Source organism: Lolium rigidum, chromosome 4 (genome assembly GCF_022539505.1).
Source record: "Lolium rigidum isolate FL_2022 chromosome 4, APGP_CSIRO_Lrig_0.1, whole genome shotgun sequence".
Classification (NCBI taxonomy): Eukaryota; Viridiplantae; Streptophyta; class Magnoliopsida; order Poales; family Poaceae; genus Lolium; species Lolium rigidum.
In genome coordinates, this window is record NC_061511.1 from 276,154,720 (window position 1) to 276,175,690 (window position 20,971).

General features: G+C 43.4%; 2 protein-coding genes across 4 annotated transcripts; both read left to right on the forward strand.

The window, feature by feature from the left end:
• Positions 1-413: 413 nt before the first annotated feature.
• Positions 414-6,658, forward strand: LOC124707803 (cyclin-dependent kinase D-1-like). The gene is made up of 7 exons (XM_047239496.1): positions 414-545; positions 1,131-1,429; positions 1,501-1,609; positions 3,436-3,561; positions 5,266-5,501; positions 5,594-5,923; positions 6,051-6,658. The coding sequence occupies exons 1-7, from the start codon at positions 414-416 to the stop codon at positions 6,112-6,114; spliced, it is 1,296 nt and encodes a 431-aa protein (XP_047095452.1). The 3' UTR covers positions 6,115-6,658.
• Positions 6,659-14,595: 7,937 nt separating this feature from the next.
• LOC124705318 (SNF2 domain-containing protein CLASSY 4-like) lies at positions 14,596-20,714 on the forward strand. Of its 3 annotated transcripts, none has more exons than XR_007003962.1 (5): positions 14,596-16,238; positions 17,278-17,433; positions 17,514-19,492; positions 19,918-20,096; positions 20,610-20,714. XR_007003962.1 is itself a non-coding variant. In XM_047237059.1 (4 exons), the coding sequence occupies exons 1-3, from the start codon at positions 14,622-14,624 to the stop codon at positions 19,449-19,451; spliced, it is 3,711 nt and encodes a 1,236-aa protein (XP_047093015.1). In that variant the 5' UTR covers positions 14,596-14,621; the 3' UTR covers positions 19,452-19,492; positions 19,918-20,230. The 3 variants fall into 3 exon arrangements, 1 of the variants encoding a protein (XP_047093015.1); XR_007003963.1 differs by having other exon boundaries at positions 19,918-20,193; positions 20,610-20,677; XM_047237059.1 differs by lacking the exon at positions 20,610-20,714 and having other exon boundaries at positions 19,918-20,230.
• Positions 20,715-20,971: the final 257 nt, after the last annotated feature.

Genomic DNA, 20,971 nt, shown 5'->3' on the forward strand with positions numbered 1-20,971 from the left:
CTAAAAGAAAGTCTTGCAAAGTAATAGAAAATCTATTTACCAGTACAGTACATAATTCTTCGCACCCACGGGCCTCTTCTCGCGTTTCCAACGGTCCGCAGCAACGAAACCCTCAGGCAGCGATCCAAACGGGCGTGGGTGGAGCGGTCGACAGGACGGCCAGCAAAAAAGGGCCGATAAACCCATTTTAGAACCACAACCGCGTGCAAATACCTAGGGAAGGGACCCCAAATAGACTTCCGGAAAAAAGGAGAATTCTTCCTCCTCCCCGGCGGCCAACGGCAGGCGGCAGCGGCAGCGCAAACCGCCTCCACCTCCGCCCGCCCCCGCATCTCTCTTCCGGCGGCCCGGGAAGACCCCGCCCCACCCTCTCCCCTTGCCGCCCAGCCGCCTACAAGTGGGCCCCGCCCCCCATGTCGAGCGGCGGCGGCGGCGGCGGCGGCGACGAGGACGCCGGCACCAAGCGCGTGGCGGACCGCTACCTCAAGCGCGAGGTCCTCGGAGAGGGGACGTACGGAGTCGTCTTCAAGGCCATCGACACCAAGGTCGCTCCTTCCCCACTCCTAAACCCTCGCGCCGCGCTGATCTGCGCCCGCCGATCGAGAATTAGGCCTTGGCTACTTCCGTCACCCCTTGTCCGTCCGTCTGTCTTATGAGGGAGAGGCGTCGGAGTTTAGTGGTTAGAGCTTTTGGGTCGGGGCGGCTCTATGAATTGGCGCCGATGCATGTGCGGGCTCTGTATAAATTCCCTAGGGATGCTTTCAGCAGAAGCAGCACTGACTGAGCTCGTCATTTTGGCACTGTTATGGATTTTAGCTATGGTGCCGGTGTCAACAAATCTGTTTTAGTTGAATCACAGGCTAATTAACATGTGATATTTAGTAATCTCGCATCTATAGGATAGTAGGGTTGTTCTGTACTGGACCTCTATGCTGTGTACTCTTCGGGGTCCAAGGTGTTAAATTTTCATTCAAGAGTTGTTCAGTATTACTCAAACTAGCTCTTTCAGCTCTTTAATTTGGTGTCCTGAAAGGTTGTTTTACGCTTTTGATGATGCTTGCTAAGATTTCATTGTGATGCTTCAGTCAATTGGATCTAATGATCATGAATGCCATGATATTTGTTTTCAGACTGGGGTGACAGTTGCGATCAAGAGAATCCGGCTAGGGAAGTACAAGGAAGGCGTCAACTTCACCGCATTGAGGGAAATCAAGCTGCTCAAGGAGCTCAAAGATCCTAATATCATCGAGCTGATCGATGCCTTCCCTTACAAGGGAAACTTGCACCTTGTGTTCGAGTTCATGGAAACAGACCTGGAAGCTGTCATACGTGATAGGAACATCGTGTTATCTCCAGCGGACATAAAGTCCTACATTCAGATGATGTTGAAAGGTCTATCCTTCTGCCACAAGAAATGGGTGCTACACAGGTACAAACTATCTGGCTAATTTCTTTTCCGAGAAAACAAGATTCGAGTCTTTAACACAAGCTGTACTGCAGGGATATGAAACCAAATAATTTGCTTATCGGTGCTGAAGGACAGCTCAAGCTTGGGGATTTTGGTCTGGCGCGCATATTTGGGAGCCCAGAACGCAACTTCACTCACCAGGTTCTTGTTATTTATTTCTCTTTATAAGTTAGCTCTGGCACAGAGTTCCCAGAAACTGTCTATGGAAACAAAGTGTACCGATTACTTTCTTCAAGTAGTATTATTACTTCTTATCCTGTATATTTTTCTAGGCCGTCCGTATAATCTGGGTTGATGTTTTTTCTGCTTGTCGATTAAGAACACAGCACACGCTTGTCAATATTTGTTGATCTTATACTTTTTTTTTTCCAATAACAATATTAATTTGGAGTACCTTGGCATTTGGGCAGGTAGATAAGTTTGTTTATAGCTTCTTTCCCTAATGTAATTTGGGACACTATTCTAGCCCCTCGCAGTAGCATTTGCCTGCTAAAGTTTAAAAGATGCAATCTATTCAACCAGCTAAGGCCTAAGTGAAGTATCCTTGAAGCTGCTCACTTTTCTAGGATGTAGAAAAGATTTCTGCATGGAACAAATGTATACTTATCTCTATGATATTCCGGAAACATTTGAATTATTTGCTTCCTATATGAGTTCTTGGATCAGTCTTTGTTGCATAACAATGCTACAATTATTGATTGAGCAAGGACGCTTCCTTCAAAACTCATCAATCATTATTAGAGAGCATGTTAACTGTTGTGAATGATTTAGGCTAACAGTTACTGCTTTTTCATCCTTCCAAGCCTAAGCCGTCACCAATGGCTGTTGATAAGGATAGTGTGCCATTGCCATAGGATCAAACACACTGCTGCTAGCAGTTGGTGACAGAGCAGCAGTTGGCTCTGGTACCAGATTTGAACAAAGTGGGTAACCGCTGCCATGAAGATGGCTGGATGGCATGGCATAGTCGATTGGGACACAATTCTAGCCCCTGGCAGTAGCAATTGCCTGCTAATTTTTATAACATGCAATATCTTAAACCAGCTAAGCCCTTAGTGGAGTATCCTTGAAGGTGCTCACTTTTCTAGGGTGTTGAAAAGCTTTCTAGATAGAACACTATGATATTCTGAGGACATTCCTTTAATATTATGTGCTTCCGTTATGAGCTTTTGGACCTCTCTTTATTACATAATAACAACGCTACAAATTATTGATTTAGCAAGGATGCTTCCTTCAAAGTCACCACTGATGATTAGAAAAGATGCTAACTATTGTAAATGATTTAGGCAAACTGTTAGTGATTTTCATCCTTCCAAACCCAAGCCATCACAGGTGGCAATTGATAAGAATGGTGTGCCATTGCCGTAGGATAGAACCTGCTGCGAGCTGTTGGTGGCAGCACAGCAGTTGGCCCTGATACCAAATTGGAACAAACTGAGTAACTGCTGCCATGAAGATGGCCGGACAGCATGGCTTGGGAGCTTGTGGAGTAGAACATAGATTAGGGAGGATGAACTAGGGAGGCAATAGATTGATAATTATTCTCTTATTATTTGCCCGATAATTGGTACATATGGTGTCCCTCATGGGAAAACTTACTTTACCCCTAAATAATGATACAGATAATACATGATCTGATCTCTATCTCTAATCTATCTCTTTCCTATTTAAATTATTATCCTGCCTATCTGGATAATATCACATATCTATCTGAGTATTTCTTAATTCTATATTCCTGCGCATAACATGTTACATTTTATCCTCCCCGCAAGTTTTTTTTTCACATCATATCTGGAAGATCTTGTTTTCCATCGCTTTTATCCAGTAACATTAAACATCATGTAGGCATTATGATATTTTCTATAGTGTGCTTTACTACAATGTGATAAGTTTATACTTTATTTTTCATTTGAGTTATATTGTTCTGATGAGCATTTGAAAATTTGACTATTTTTCGCCACAAATAGGTCTTTGCACGATGGTATCGAGCGCCGGAATTATTGTTTGGCACTAAGCAATATGGATCTGCCGTTGATGTCTGGGCTGCTGGTTGTATTTTTGCTGAATTGCTGCTTAGACGACCCTTTCTCCAGGTTTAACGGCCTCCTAGTATGCTCAATGTGGTTAATGTATTTATTCATTTTAATCTTTTCCTGATTAAGATATATTATCTGTGCTTTTTGAATGTAACATGTGTATGGCTAAGTGCACTGTTCATTGATGCTGTGAGAACTGCATGGGTAAAATAGTTTTATGTCACAACTCAAAACATTGTTTCCAAAGCTTGAGTAGACTATAAGTACAACTGGCAAAAAAAGAGAATTGATCTGCTCCTGTAGAGTGATTGTGTTGTCCCCGCAAGTAGACTGCTTTGTACCGCAGATGGATTAAATTGGGTAAACTGCCTTAATGTATGACTTTATATATTTTTGGAGGATGCGAGAACATTTGACTATAGATTGTATAAACAAAAAGCTATTTTCTCTTAGCCACAGGCCACAGCATCTAAGCATCATTTGTGCCAGATTTGTCAAAACTGAAAGTGTGATAAAGAAAGGTTCAGTTGAATTAAGCTGGTTCAAATTTTGGTACATGTTAATATGTAGTTCAACTTCACAATATTGCTATTTCAGTAACCAGTGCGACTGGTTCACCTATAAATCATTCTCTCCGTCTAGGTTCTAGAGACATGGCTGTGGTTGGTACTGGCTATACCAGATTTAGTTCTTTTTCATTAACTTGTGCTTCCTTTTCTGTCCGAAAATGACAAAACTAAACCTAAAAGGAAATGCCATGTTGATTGTGCTTTCTCAGGGGCTAGCAAGAAAATCGTGTTATCTCTCTTTTTCTTTGGAGGCTCTCTTGTGCATAAGTGACCCCTTGTGTTTTTCCTCTCTCCCATTCTGATGTTGTATTCTTCTTTTTTATTTGGTTTTGTGCACGTGTATATATGCATAATATTATTTGGGTCCAACGTATGGCTGAGAGCAGGGTACCTAATTGTTTTAGTCATACATATATTGGCCGCAGAAAGGTTTTCAGTCTGGACTGTTCTGGTCACTTCTGGCTACTCAGCAGGGCACTTTTACCACTGAAAATCAAACTTGTACTTACTGCTTGTAATTCTGCTTGTACTGTAGAACTTTATTGACTTGATCCTATTGAAAAAATATACAAAGGAAGCGGTGAGGCTAGAACTTGAATGTATAATGCTAGTGATTGTGCATGTTTCAATCAAGTGAATGGTCAAGCATTTTTTTTATTAAGACAAGTTGTGGCAATTTGTTTTCTTATCTTATTGTGGACTGTCTGACTGATTAATTTGATCAAATATATTTGGCTATTGGAAAAGATCCATGCAAGCATGGTTGAGATGATTTTTGTGGCATTTGAAATGCATGACGAAATGTCAAGTAGTTCATTATGGTACAGTGGTAGACAAATTGACAGTATGTTGTGACATTATAACAACCAGCCAATAATATAACTTAAAGTATCTTCTGATTCATGTAAAAAAAGTATCTTCTGATTTGTTTGTTCCACATCTGGCGATTAAATTATTTTGATCAACATTTAGTTATTTCCGATAATTTTTATTTTCTGGCACATTAGAAATGCCCAATTTGCTCTGTGCTCACCATTATGGTTTTATTTTTTGCTTATAAAATTATAAGTCGAGTTCTTACTAGCTTCAATGGTAGTTTATTTTTATTTTAGATTCTCATCGAACGCTTTATGCATTTTTGCATGCAACGAGCTTCAGGGGCACTTCAAGTTTCTAACAGTAAATGATGCAGGGTTCTAGTGACATCGACCAGCTTGGGAAGATTTTTGCAGCGTTTGGAACTCCAAAGTCTTCTCAATGGCCAGACATGGTTTATCTTCCAGATTATGTCGAATATCAGTTTGTCTCTGCTCCTCCACTTCGTTCGTTGTTTCCAATGGCCAGTGATGATGCTTTGGATCTTCTGTCAAAAATGTTTACATATGACCCAAAAGCGAGGATTACCGCTCAGCAGGCTCTTGAGCACAGGTATGTTGATGTGGACCCATCCGAAACACAAGCCTAGCCTTTCTCTGTTACCAGCATGGATAACAAAACTATGCTTATCTTTTCATGTGAAGGTACTTCTCATCAGTACCAGCGCCAACAAAACCGGCTTTACTTCCAAGACCAAAGCTGAAAGGGGACTCAGGGAATGACAAGATACCTGATCTGAACCTGCAGGGTGGCCCTGTCGTTCTGTCCCCGCCGAGGAAGTTGCGCAGGGTGTCTGCCCCTGATGGGACAGAAAGCAATATTCATCGAGCAGAGAAAGCAGAAGAAATTCCTCCTACAGGCTTGAGGCGGCATACTGATGAGAACATGTCCAGTCAGAGTTCTAGAATACCAATGTCAGTTGATGTTGGAGTTGTGTTTGGCACACGACCAGCTCCTAGACCAACATTGAACAGGTAAGCAGCACCGGCAGGAACTTATCTCAGTTTTTAAGATGAGCAGTGCACCTATAGCTAATTTATAAGATTGTGTTTATTTAACTCTCTTCATGTGAAATATTGAGCATATTAACCTTCTTTGCAGTGCCGACAAGTCACGTTTAAAAAGGAAATTAGATATGGATCCTGACTTTGGGTACGCAGAGTAAAAGAAGCTTGCATGCACCATTTTTTCCCTCACCGACGTGTTGATTATTCTTTGGGGTGACAATTCCACTATTTTACCAACAAAACAATGTGTCCAAAGCCATAAAAACTTCACCGAAGACGGCTGACACAATCAACTGGGATGCTATCGTATAACTGCCCAGCCAGCTCATGAACCGGAAAGTGAAGAGAGTCCCTAATTTTACACTGAGAGAGGTGCACGGGTCCATGGAGAAGGCTCCTCGATTTGTAATATTTATTGGGTACATGAGTTTGCTCCGGCGGGAACTCCAGTCCGTAATCTATATTGGATACGTGAGTTTGCTCCAGCGAGAACCTCAGTTCTGTAATCTTTATTGGATACATCAGTTTGGTTCGTCATTTTGTTCTTGTGTGGACAATGAGCTTTGAGTGTTGTTTAGTAAGGCATCTTAGGTGCAGTAATTCTTGTAACCAAGAGCAGGTTATATATTGGTTTTTTGTACGGCTATGTAACAGTGGATTGGTGGCCAAAAAGAAAAATGAGAAAATGAAGTGTTGATTCCAGATGAACTGTTCTATAATTGCAGTTTGTAGGAACATTTCTAATGCAATTATTATAGCAAATAAATATATGTTTTAGACATGAACAATCTTTACTCACATTTAGTCATTTTTAATTGACCAACTTAAATATCTCTACATATTATTGTCAACTAAATTTGACTGCATTGGATATCATCTATTCCGAAACGGAGGTAACTTTGTTTTCTATGCTCGTGGAATTCGCAGGTATAGTATCTGTATCTCCAAAGGGTCATTGGGTATAGTCGCATCTTTAGGTCTCCTAAATGTCTCCTCAAAGTGTTATTGGGGGCACCGGACCATACAACATGCTCATTCATGGTCCCCAGCCGTTCGAGGTTTAGCGTGCCAAAAAAAAAGTGTTCGGCACCTCTAGGCTAACCCTTACCCACATAGAATGGTCTGGAGGCGTCGGACGCAAGCCGTTGCCAATGCTACGTAGGATGTTGTCCAATGAATTAGCCATGTCATAGAGACAATAATCTAACCTTATGAATGCCCGCGATGGTCCGTGGGCGGCAATACGTTGCATTCGTTGCCCCTCCACCGGCGTTAATGCCGACTACCACTCCTTCCACCATTTTTTGCTGTTTTCCGTCTATTGCTCCGCTATAAAAGCTCGGCCACTGCGCGGCGAGGCATCCCACACTCGTCCTTTCCACCCTCTCCGCCTATAAGATGCATCGCTGCCTTGCAACTACCTACGCAATGCTGGGCCACGTCGTCCCACCACTGCCACCGGAGGAGGAACTTTCGGACGACGACTTTGGCGAGTTTGACGAGAAAGACAAAGATGACACAATGCAGAAGGCGGTGGAAGAGGATGAGCAGTGGTCCGAAGGGCTGGAGCCAGCGGATCCAGAGTAGAAGGCCATCATCGATTCCTACGTGATGGCACAGGGAGCGTCTCACTGCCCAAACTTGGCAGGTGTGCGACGATGCCATCCTAGCCCGTGTCGCAGTAGACCAGGGCCGAGACATGGGCGTAGGCCAAACAACGTTGGGGCCAACGATGGCGAGGCCTCCAGCAAGTAAATTAGGTTTAATTTATAATTCAATTTTATATCTGTGACGAAATTTCAATGACATTTAAATTTCCGTTCAAGTACAAATGTTACCTATGAGGACGTGGCTAAGCATAGATGCTCCCATACACGGCCGTTCGTGCTGGCGCCTCCCATGTAGAAGATGCGACCGGAGATGTTTTCACTATCGCATCTACTCTGATTAAAACACATGTTTAAACTTTTCAGTAGCGAGCCTTGCAGTCATTCATTCGCGTAATGTTTACCGAGCGCAATAAACGTTTCAGTAGCGAGCCTTTCAGTCATTCATTCGCGTAATGTTTACCGAGCAATGTTTTAAGAGCATCTCCAACAGACGCGCTATATAGGCCGCGCGGCATAAAAACGTCCGATATAGCTCGCGCGGGAGGGAATGTGGCGCTCCAGCAGGCGCGGTAAACGGCGCGGCGCTGTAAAAATTTTAGGGCGCGCGGCGTTTTGCACAAATCGGAGCGGCATATCTGGCGCGTCGGCTACAGCGCGCGGCAACGCTCGTCCAGCGCGAAAAGCCAACGGCTGGAAATTTCCTCCCGCGCCCTCATTTCCCCACCTACCACCGGCGCGAAATCCAGCCGCCGCCGGTCGACTCCGCGGCCGCCCCCGCTTCTGCGCGCCGCCGCGCCGTAGATCCGCGTCGCCCGCGCCTCCTCTTGGCAGCAGCGGACGCTCCGCCGCACTGTGTCGCTCGCGCCGCCGCCAGCGACGAGTTGTACTCGACGCTCCTTCTCCGCGGCCCCCTTCGCGCCGCCATCGCGTTCTCCTCCGCGCAGGCGTCGCCATGTCGTCCTCGTCGTCCTCGAGCTTGCTAGCAACATGGCGCGCCCATGGTGCTCGCCCATTTGCTCGCAAGGTATGAACCTCCGCCGGCCGGCCTCTATTAGTCGCCAATTATCTACAATAGTTCATAGTGAAGTAATTTTATACATATGTTTGTAGAGTTCATCATATGATTCATCGGATGACGAGTTCGACCAAGAAGAAGAGGAGAACATATCGGATGACGAGTTAAGAGGCCAAAATTTGGTGGATCGGTGTTCGGTAGACAGAAGTTGTGGAGAGAAAGGATTGAAGGGCATGAGAAGTTGATGCGGTCGTATTTCAATGAGAATCCGATTTTCCCCGAAAGCTATTTTCGGCGGCGTTTCCGGATGAGTCTCAACTTGTTCAAGCACATTGCAACGGAGGTCACCAAATATGATCGCTTCTTTGAGCAAAGGAGGAATGCCGCCGGAGAACTTGGTCATAGCACATATGAAAAGGTGACCGCCGTCTTGCGTATGTTGGCATATGGTATACCGGCGGATCTTATTGATGATCATTTGGTCATGGGAGAGAGCACTTCTATCTTGTGTGTGAAGCGCTTTGTCGTTGCAATTGTCAATGTCTTTGGCTCCACATACTTGAGAGCCCCCAATGCTCAAGACACGGCAAGACTTTTGGAGATCAACGCCAACCGGGGGTTTCCCCGTATGCTTGGTTCCATTGATTGTATGCATTGGAGTTGGAAGAATTGCCCAGCGGCATGTCATGGACAATTCAAAGGCTACAAGAAGGATGTCACCATAGTACTTGAAGCGGTGGCCGACCAAGAGACTTGGATATGGCATGCTTTCTTTGGAATGCCCGGATCTTGCAATGACATCAATGTTCTTCAACGGTCACCACTAATGACAATACTTGCAATGCGGGAAGGTCCATTGGTGGAGTTTGAAGCAAATGGCCACAAGTACAACTATGGCTACTTCCTCGCCGACGGTATATATCCAAGGTGGCAAACTTTTGTGAAGCCAATTATTCAACCAAGAGGTAATAAGCAAACCCAATTCCACAATGCACAAGCGGCGGCTAGGAAATATGTAGAGAGAGCATTTGGGATTTTGCAAGCCCAATTTGCCATTGTTAGAGGACCGGCTAGATTTTGGGACCAAGATTGCCTTTGGTATATCATGACCGCGTGTGTAATCATGCACAACATGATTATAGAGGATGATCGCGGAAAAGATGTGGATCATACCCACTACGACTTGATGGGGGTTCCCGTGCAAGTGAGGAGATCCGCACATAGGATTGCCCGATTCATTGCCTCATACCATGCCATTCGGTGCAACGACACACATGATGAGCTTCAAAAAAATCTCATGGAAGAATGGTGGAATTGGAATGGACAACAATAGTTGCATATTTGTTGTATTTGTTTGAAAACTATGTGTTGTATTGTCTGAAAACCATGTTGTATTGTTGTATGTTGGATGTGTTGTATTTGGTGTGAAGTATTGTTGTCAACAATGTATTGTATTTAGATGGTACAATTTATTTGTGAATCTTTATATATTGTTTGATCTTGTTGGATGCATACTTGTGCGTGTTTATTGTTTGCGCCGCGCCCGCGCACTGCAAAATGGCGCGTCCGGCGGAGGTGCTATTTTACCGCGCCAACGCGCGCTGCAAAATGGCGCACCCGGCGGGGGAGAAATCGCTCCGGCGCACGCAACGGTTTACAGCGCGCATAATCTGAGGTTTAACGCGCCGCGATATAGCGCGCCTGCTGGAGATGCTCTAACTCGGATGTTGCAAGTGAGGACCACAGATAAATGGCAGTGTTCAGGGCTAGGATATCCAATGGTCCGAAGGTAAGGCGGGTTGATCTCGAGGCATGTCATAGGAAAATTCATCTAGATGTCAGATTCCATGTGGAAAAAGATACTTTTGCTAGCTTTACAGATGATGTCTGCAGCGGATGCATGTGAACTTTAACATACTCTAAGTAAGAGCATCTCCAACAGTCATGAAATTGTCTCTAACGAAGAGTACCATGTAAGATAATGTAGATGTATCAGGCTTATGTATGCTTTTATCCTCTTATAGAAGAAATATTCTACTTGAGTAAGCGTATAATTTTATTGTTAATTGATCATACATGTATTTCCACTCACAAATTAAGGAAATGTTCTTGCAAACAAAAAAAATACTTTAAAGGGCACTTCATGTGGTATTTCACTTATATATGCTATCTTTTATTACAGGTAAAACAATATGTTTGCTACCGTTAGAGGGGAGACTATGCTTGTCTAAAATTTAAACGAGATATTTGCTTTGTGCATGGGAATGTCTATTTTCTGCCAGGAGTTATAGAGAATGTCTCGAGTAGAAAATATTCTAGTTTAATTTGAGGTCAAGCTAAATGGAGCCGCAACACAACTAACATCTGCACAAATCTATATAACTATGAGCCACATAACGAATGAGGAAAAATGACGGAAATTCAATTCGGATCCCGGATGCGTATGCTTCCTATATCAAAAAATTTATATTTCAAGTCGTCGAATTTTTTTGACAAAACTTTCTACATGTACATCTTCGTAGTATATGTGCATTCGTCAAGTTTCACGAAAAAATCATATTTTTTTATGGTCTATGTAAAAAAGAGAAAATTTATCTTGTAAAAAGCATTATTTTTAGCACCGACTTTTGTCTTTTTACACACGTCACATGACAAATCCATTTTTTATGAAACAACTTTGTGAGCGCGTAGCACGTGAAGATGTACGTGCTAATTTTTCGTTTCAATCTTTTTGAAATTCAAAATGTGTGTAAGACGAATTTCAAAACAAAGGAAGCATATGTTCCCATGTTCCAAAACACCACTCCCGAAAAATGATTAGTATATGTTAACTATAGCTATGAGCTGAACACCTTTGCTAACAAAAGTGTGACACATTACCGAGAAGTTCGGCTTTCAATAAAGTAGGCTTGCAATATTTTCACGCCTTTCGAGTTTAAGTTATTTTTATCAGTAACTATTATACAGTTATATGGACAATACTCTCTCCGTCTCGGATCATAGGGTTTGCGCGTATTCCTAGGTTATCATATTGACAAACATAATATCTATTGTACAAAAAACTATTTTATTAGAAAGTATAACATCTAAAATTTCTAATGATATATATTTTTTCATATATAACTTGTATTATGATGATCAAATTTGCAACCTTGAGATACGCGTAGGCCCTATAAACTGGGACGGAGAGAATAATAATACTACCTCCGATTCAAGGAATAAGGCGCCATCGTTTTACGTGTTTCTCGTTTGACTAAGAATTACTTTAAATATATAAAGATTATTTTTATGAAATTAACATCATTAGAAAGTGTTTTTCAATACGAATCCAACGATACTAATTACATATAATATAACCAAGATTTTGTTGCTCAATTTTTATGGTCAAAGTTCGCCTTGAAATACGCGTGCGCCTTATTCCTTGGGACGGAGGTAGTATTTAGGTAGTGGTTGGTAAGAACATGTAGCTCAATTTTTTAGTCTATCAGTACATCACCCCACCAACCAACAACATGCCCCTATTTATAAGAGTGACTTTATGTGGCCTACCATTATGAAAGTTCTGGTGTTGCACAATATTTCTCCCATCCATATTCAAATGTCAACATGACACGCATATTTGGAGGGTTCAACTTTGACCATCAGTTTGACCAGTAAAACATCGATGATATCCTAGGCCACCAAAATGGTGATGTGGCAGCTAATTAAGGAGGAGAGAGAAAATTAGAGTAACATAGGTAGATACCGTATCATAGAACATATAATGAGAAAAGTTAATATGAAATAGATCTTATACACAAATTTGAATTGAGATTCTACAAATCAATAAATATAGTAAGATCATGATACTAGTCCACGAGACCATGCAATATAGAGCTAGTATCATACACAAGTATCTTATGCATGATAGTTCTATATGATACTACCCACTATGGCCAGCCTTATCGGTCTGAGGAGGTGAAACTGCTTGATCATTTTTCGTCTATTTATGTTTGAATTCAAATATATTAGGTCTTTCCCCTGGGCTCTCCGCAGGGAAATGGGCCTCTCCAGGCTGATTTTTACATCCATCAGGCGCTAAATAGCGCCGAATTTCGGCATGGGGAGCGCCAATGGCTGGAGATCGAAGCTCTTACTTCTCCCATCCATATTTAAATGCAAACATGACACACATATTCCAGGGGTTTAACTTTGACAAATAAAACATGGTTGATATGTTAAGATAGCCATAGTGATAGTATCTTGCCTATTATCATGCATACTAGGCCCACCAAAATGGCGACGTGGCAACTAATTAAGGAGGAGAGAGAGAATTAGAGTAACATAGGTAGATATCGTATCATAACGCATATTACGAGAAAAGTTAATATGAAATAGATCTTATACACACTTTGAATTGAGATTCTACAAATAAGATAATATAGTAAGATCATGATACTAGTCCATACCATCATGCATTATATAAGTAGTGTCATACAGAAGTATATCTTATGCATGATACTTCTATATGATAGTACTATCCACTATGTCCAGCCTTATACAAATCATACCATAACAATAATGTTTGTCTCTTAATAAGCACATAATGTTTGTTTTCTAAAATTTCAGTGAAAAACAATTGCATTATTTTGGTATATCGTGGATGTTAATATTTTTCCTACCGTATGTTTGGTACGTACAAAATTTGACATGGAACAGAACTAATGCACACTATATATCTATCTTAAACATGAGGGGTGTAAAGAACTGCCACGATTGCTCAAATTAATTACTTTTCACAGTTGGGCACGTTTGCACTCTGCTTAATCATCGCAGATTTGTCCCCAAATTTGAATGCCTGCCCGTTATGTCAGAACAAATTGCCAGAAAAGAGCGGCTTGAATGTAGCCAGCTGAAAACGCAGTAAATACGGAGTACGCGGCCAAAGTGTCAGTGGTAACGGCTTTGACGCACGCATGGTATGGGTATGGCTTCCCGGAACAGACGAGGACCGGGTGACGGTGGCGCAGAAAGGCAGTGCAGGATTCGCTCTACCTGAAAAGCAGTATAGAGACGACAGGGACACGCACACGCGCGGTGGCAGGCGTCCAATCCGGCCACAGGCGCGCCGCTCGGCTGACGGCTGACGGCTTGCCGCACCCGATCCGGCCTCTCTCCTCTCCTCGGACTCCGGCCCCGGCCCCGGCCGCCGTTTCGCGGGCTTTTCTCTCTCCTTGTCGTCTCCACCGCCGCTCCCACCAAACCCAGTCCCGGGCCCAACCGTCATAGGCTGCAATGCCATAAACCTCCACCCCAGTCCCCAGAGGGCATCAGGTACCTCTCTCCTACCCCCACCTGACTCTCCGCCGTTGCAGAGGCCCCCTCCCGCATGGATCGCTCCGCTCGCCGCCGCGCCCGCGGCAGCGGAGAGACCGCAGCGGTGGCGCCGTCTTCCGCGCCCGCGCGCCGCCGCCGCCCCGGGGCGATCGTCATCGACCTCGACGACGACGACGGCGGCGGAGCGGCGCCGCCGAAGGCCGCGAGCAGGGGCGCCTCCTCCTCCTACTCGGCGGCGCCGTTCGTGGGCGCGGTGGCGACGCGGACGCGATCGAGGAGCGTGGCGATGCAGCCGCCGGCGGAGGCCCCGACGGCGAAGAGGAGGAGGAAGGGGACGCGCGCGGACGCCGACGCCGACGGCGGCGGAGGGAGCAGGGGCGGCGCGGCCTCGAAGCCTGCATCGAGCAGGAACCGTCGTGGGCGCCCGCGGCGGGCCCCGGAACCGACGCCCAATACCAGCGATGCGGAGTCGGAGTCTGAAGCAGAGGCGGAGGCAGAGGCGCCCGCCTGCGGTGACTGGGTGGAGGTGCCTCGGGCCGACGACCGTGATGATAACGGCGAGGCTCGCGCCGGCGAGGCGTGTGGCATTGGCCAGCGGAACGGTGAGCATCACGGTTCTGCTGCCGAAGCCAGGGTTGTTCCCCATTTCGAAAAAAAAAGTTCTACCGCCGGGAGCGGGCATCGCGGGGACATGGTGCCCTCTGATTCGCGTTCGGGCCGTGCGATGAACGAGGTGGTGTCAGGCAATGCACCTGAAGTGAGCCCCCTTGGCAACCAGGTGGGCAGGCTAGGTGTTCGTCCTGATGCAGATGAGGAGTTCGTGGATGAAGAGGGTACGGAGAACCATCAGAACACGGAGTTGATACCGACTGCAGCATCTGAGGACGAATATGACGAGGAGATGCTGGAGGAGAGGCTGGTCGCGGATCTGATCCGTGCGTACAGCAACGGCGGCAATCCGGATGCGAATGGTGGTGATCCGGATGCGAGTGGAGCGGACTCGGAGGCAGAGGATGAGATGGGGTTCACTGACGATGGCGGCGATGACCCTTCTATGCATGATCCAGAGGAATGCGGCGTGTCCGAGCCAACGCACGGCAATGCCAAGGTGGGGATGCAGGATTTGGTACAGCATAACGTTGTTGACGAACCTAGGTGCCATGATGATGAGGAGGAAGATGTTGTGAAGAACGAGGTGGAGGCACAAAGAGAAGTAGCTACATGCTTTAAACAAGGAGATTCACATATCGAGATTCTTGATTCCGACGAGGAGGTGAAACTGCTCGATGGTGCCGGCGATTCCTTCAAGAGGAAGCCGCCGCTGCGGCAAGCAAAGGCACCGGTCGTGCCGTGTGTTGCATGGAGGACTCGGTCGTCGTGGGGGGACAGGGTGTCGTACAACGCGTACTTTGAGGAACTGTCCGATGAGCCGAAAGAGGAGGACGATGATGATACGGAGGTGGAGCTGGATGATGAGGAGGACGGCGACGACGACGGTGACAATAGCGCCAGTTGTGATGATGAGGAGGAAAAAGAGGAAGCACAAGAGGCAGAAGAGGCTGAAAACAGAAAGCGCAAGAGAGAAATTTACTCGTCTTATCGAGGAATAAGGGCAGGACCTTTGCCACTTTATATCAGTGGCGGTAAGAGAATTCAAGAGTCAACCCTGAAACGGTACAGCAACTCGAAGGCGCGGACGCGGCCGAAAACCCACCGCAGAACTAACTCATCTGATGATGAAATAATTGATGATACTGTAGCACATGGTTTCGAGTGGGAGGTTGATGAACATCCAGGGATTCAACCGCTTGACTTTGATGAAGATGACAGTGCGCGTACAGCGTGGAATGACAAACCTACGTATCAACAGAAGCAGTCACAGTTTACCTGGGATCTTGAGAGGAGGAAAAGGCTGAAGCTTGAGGGAACTAAGAAGGAACGTAAATTGTTTGAGCGGCACTTGGACTCGGATTCCAACTCATCGGGTTCTGGTCAGAATAAAAAGCATGGTGGTGATAGCAATAGTGGGAGAAAGAAGAAGCATCTGTCAACAAAATCTGGCAAGAAATCCAGCAGTTCAGTCATGCTAAAGCGGCAGTCTCTTCTGAAGCTTCTGATGGATAAGATGAGTAGTGATAAAGATGGAGAATTCCCTCCTTTTTACCAGCATCCTCATTTCGATCATAATTTCAAGGACTCCCAGCCATTGGTATTCTCATTTGGGGATGAAGATCCTATACCAGCTGACAGCTCAGATCAAAATGCTGAACTTGATCCGCTATGGGCTGAATTTGACTTTGCTCTAGAGTCAGAGAATATTGGAACTTATTATGATGACGAGGTACGATTTGTATTGCAGTATCAGATTTATCTCGGACATATGGCTGCCATTCTTCTGTTTCCTGTCATGGTATTGATTTGATTAAGTGCCTTTCAGGCCTTATGTCAAATAAAAAGTGCCTTTCAGGTTTAGAAATCTTTTGAATGAAGGCCACAATTTTTTACTCCCTCCGTCCCGGTGTATAGGTCACGCGCATATCCCTAGGTCGTCAATTTGACAAATAGACTCCCTCCATATCTAAAAAAAAAGTTGCGAAGATTTTTTTTAGGAACGGATGGAGTGCTATAAATTATACAACACAAAAATCAGAAAAATCTGTGACATCCTTTTCGGGGCAGAGGGAGTACCATTAGAAAGTATAACATCTGAAGTTTCTAATGATATATGTTTTGTAACATATACCTTGTATTACGTTTGTCAAATTGATGATCTAGGGATACAGTTGCTTAAACAATACTTGGCTATAATCTGATAAGTAATAATTTTAGTTACTTAACAAGTGCCTTTCCGGATCTTTAGAATTATGAAGATAACGAAGCTAATTATTTTTAAAAATATATATTGCTATAGGCAAAGAGTCGCAAACTGAGTAGAAGTATTGATGGGACTTCAGAATCACAAAGATAACAAAGATATTTATTTAAAATATATGTAGTAGTGTAGTACATGGGCTTAATATTCCAGCAAATATAGTTATTCAAGATATAATGGGGGGCTGGCCACTGTATTCTCAGATAAAAGAGATAGGATTGTATAATTTTGTAAGTTAAATGTTTGCACTATTTAATGGTGTTAACAAGGACATACAACTATGGGAGATATGTATTCTGAACATTTCTGCCTCCTTAGAAACTAAACAATCCTGGATGCTGTCTCTATTACACTAGAACAGCGTTTGAAGGTCACATCCAGGAGATTCTGATCATGTATGACTATATCGTCACACTTATCCAAGACTTTCTGTTGTGTCATATGCTTTAATTTGTAGCATCTTCTCCGAGGCAACGGATTGAAATGATTAGCTTGTATTATTTTGTAGCATCAAGGAGAGAGAAATATGTTAGATCTTGGACTTGCTTCTACAACACCTTGTTCTCGAGGGAAGCATGAATTTATTATTGATGATCAGATAGGAATCAGATGCAAATACTGCTCCTTGGTAAATCTGGAAATCAGATTTGTTTTACCGTCAATGGTAAGCTTTGTATTTCCTCAAAATTTTAGCTTGCTTTCCACAATGAAGTAAGTGTCATCATTTGACTCGTTTCATTTCAGGTCTCAAATTATGCAGAGAAACCTGAATGGCGAAATGGATCTTTTTTGAAGGATGCATTGATGTATCATGATCTTTGTGAACAAGCAGCAAGTGTTGACGGGAAACTGCAAGATTTCCATCTCTATGGAACAGTGTGGGATCTCATTCCTGGTGCCATTACTACATTGTATCACCATCAACGTGAAGCAATTGAATTTATGTGGTCAAATCTAGTCGGTGATATTAGGCTTGATGAGCTGAAGCATGGGGCTAAACCTGATGTTGTTGGAGGATGTGTGATCTGTCATGCCCCAGGGACAGGAAAGACACGTTTAGCTATTGTGTTTATCCAGACATATATGAAGGTATTTCCAGACTGTCGGCCGGTGATCATCGCACCTCGTGGGATGTTGTTTGCTTGGGAAGAGGAGTTCAAGAAATGGGATGTCAATGTTCCTTTCCATATAATGAACACTACAGAGTACTCAGGGAAAGAAGACAGAGACATATGTAGCTTAATAAAGAAGAAGCATCGGACAGAAAAATTGACAAGGCTTGTAAAACTTCTTTCATGGAACAAGGGTCATGGTATTCTTGGAATAAGTTATGGCCTATATATGAAACTAACATCTGAAAAGGCTGGCGGCACTGGAGAAAACAAAGTAAGAAGCATTCTTCTTGACAATCCTGGTTTGCTTGTCCTGGATGAAGGGCACACACCTAGGAATGAACGCAGTGTGATGTGGAAGACGTTGGGAAAAGTTAAAACTGAGAAGCGCATTATTCTATCTGGAACTCCGTTCCAAAACAATTTTCTTGAGCTCTACAATATACTTTGTTTGGTAAGGCCCAGGTTTGGTGAGATGTTTTTGACTAAAACAAAAGCGGGTAGAAGGCACAATGCCTCAAAGAAGCCCCGGGATAAATTTTCTGATAAATATGAAAAAGGAGTTTGGGCTTCATTAACTAGTAATGTAGCTGATGACAATGCTGAGAAAGTAAGATCAATATTGAAGCCATTCGTCCATATCCATAATGGCACCATTCTTCGAACACTTCCAGGGCTTAGAGAGAGTGTTATTGTATTGAAACCTCCTCCCCTTCAGAAGAGCATCATTAGAAAAGTGGAAAATGTTGGTTCTGGTAATAATTTTGAGCATGAATATGTTGTTTCTTTAGCCTCCACACATCCTTCTCTTGTAACTGCCATCAATATGTCTGAAGAGGACGCTTCACTTATTGATAAACCTATGCTTGAGAGGATAAGGTCAAATCCCTACGAAGGGGTGAAAACAAGATTTGTAATTGAAGTTGTTCGGTTGTGTGAAGCACTGAAAGAAAAGGTATTGATCTTTAGTCAATTTATTCAGCCATTAGAACTGATCAAAGAACATCTGCGCAAGTTTTTCAAATGGAGAGAAGGGAAAGAGATTCTCCAGATGGACGGAAAGATCCTTCCAAGATACCGTCAGACTTCAATTGAAGTTTTCAATAATCCAGATAGTGATGCGAGGGTGTTACTTGCATCTACAAGAGCTTGTTGTGAAGGAATTAGCCTAACAGGAGCTTCAAGAGTTGTGCTTCTAGATGTTGTCTGGAATCCTGCAGTTGGAAGGCAAGCTATCAGCAGGGCATTTAGGATAGGACAGAAGAAATTTGTGTACACATACAATTTAATAACTTATGGAACAGGTGAAGGTGACAAATATGACAGGCAAGCAGAGAAGGATCACTTGTCCAAGTTGGTCTTCTCTGCAGAAGATGAGTTCGATAATGTCAGGAACATGCTATCAAAAGCTGAAATGGATCAATGTTCTAAGTTAATTTCCCAGGATAAGGTTCTGCAGGAGATGGCTTCACATGACCAACTAAAAGGCATGTTCTTAAAGATACACTATCCACCAACTGAATCAAACATGGTTTTTACTTACAACCAGATTTCCCCTGAGGTGATTTAATGGTAACACCGGCATCAGTATTGGTTAACTCCAATTACAAGGTATGCTCTTAAACGTCAGGTTTCCTCACGTAATTATATGTCAACTATTATGTTGTACCATTTGATTAGTTCTATAATTCTTATTAAAAAACTTAATAAATTTAGCACGTGGTTGCTGGGACCTTTTGTGGTTTGCACGTGGTTGCTGGGACCTTTTGTGGTTTTTGTGGTCTGTCCCGTTATACTCTGATAATGTAATCCGGCTCACTGCCAGTGGAAGGCATGTGGGGGAAAATTCCTTTTGGGTTGTGCATCTGCAACTTGACTGCTCTTTCATGTTTATAATTTGTATATATATAGTTTCATTTAGCATAATATTTGTATAATTTGTTGATGTCTGAATCTGGGTATCATTGTACCATGTTGGTTTCATTATTTTTGTTGTCTGTCATTGTTTTGGTTAACACCTGCTTTATCTTTTACAGTACCTATGTCTGTCCATGGAGCTGTTTGCAACTGATGCCAATGACAAAAAAGTGAAGGAGTTTACTACTGTCTTCATGGCTAGAGGATACTAAATCTTTGTGTAAACACTGTGCCAGAACACATTTCCAACTATGCAGAGTGCAGTCCTTATTGCTTTGTGCTGGCACTTGTCTACATGGTAAGATATTTACATCAGCCACATGTATACATGACATTCTGGAATGGCCATCATTTGCTAATTGCAAGTGTGGCGGTTGCTGCCAAATTCGCAGATGGTGCGTAAGTACCCCTGCAGCTGCTATTCAGTCATATTCTTTGTACATATGCTTTTCCTGGAAGCATGTTTTTTTTTTGAGGAACTGGAAGCATGTTTTAACATTGTACATAAAGTCAACTTAAGAAGTGTCAATATACCTGCTTCCCAGCTCCCTAGGTTATGTCGAGATATACTTTCTTGGTGTTGCACTAACTGCTGTACTATATTTGTTAAAAAAACTAATGCTGTACTACTAAATTTGGATATTTTATTCCCACAGTAAGCATTTTTTTTATCCCTCCATACCGAAATATTTCCCCCAATCCTTTGCATAGAACCAATAAGCATTTGTATCATGCTGATTTTGTTTCTGAAAGAGCAAGGACAAACATTTGCACAGGTTTCCCAGTAACTTTGTCAATACATATCTTGCAGGCTTCTCAACAGTGCAAACAAGCATTTTATGCGAGAATGGGAGGAATCGGCAGAATCGAGCTTATTACTGACTTCAGCCTGAAACGGAATCTAGAGACGTTTGGGATCTGCTTGGAGTCGTGCTCAATGTCCTGTAGCGTATTAGAAAACAACAGACTGAAGATTATCCATTTCAGAATATGCTGGCAACGTGATGAGTATTCTGTGTGCATATGAATCTGGCTTTTCATGAATTTTTGTTTTAAAGGAGGCAAAAGCTTTGCGTTGTCTCATGAATTAAGAAGAACAAAATTGTTTGGTTAATTACCAGGATATCGGACGAAAGCCGTTACAAATGCACCAATATAGTCATGAAACATGGT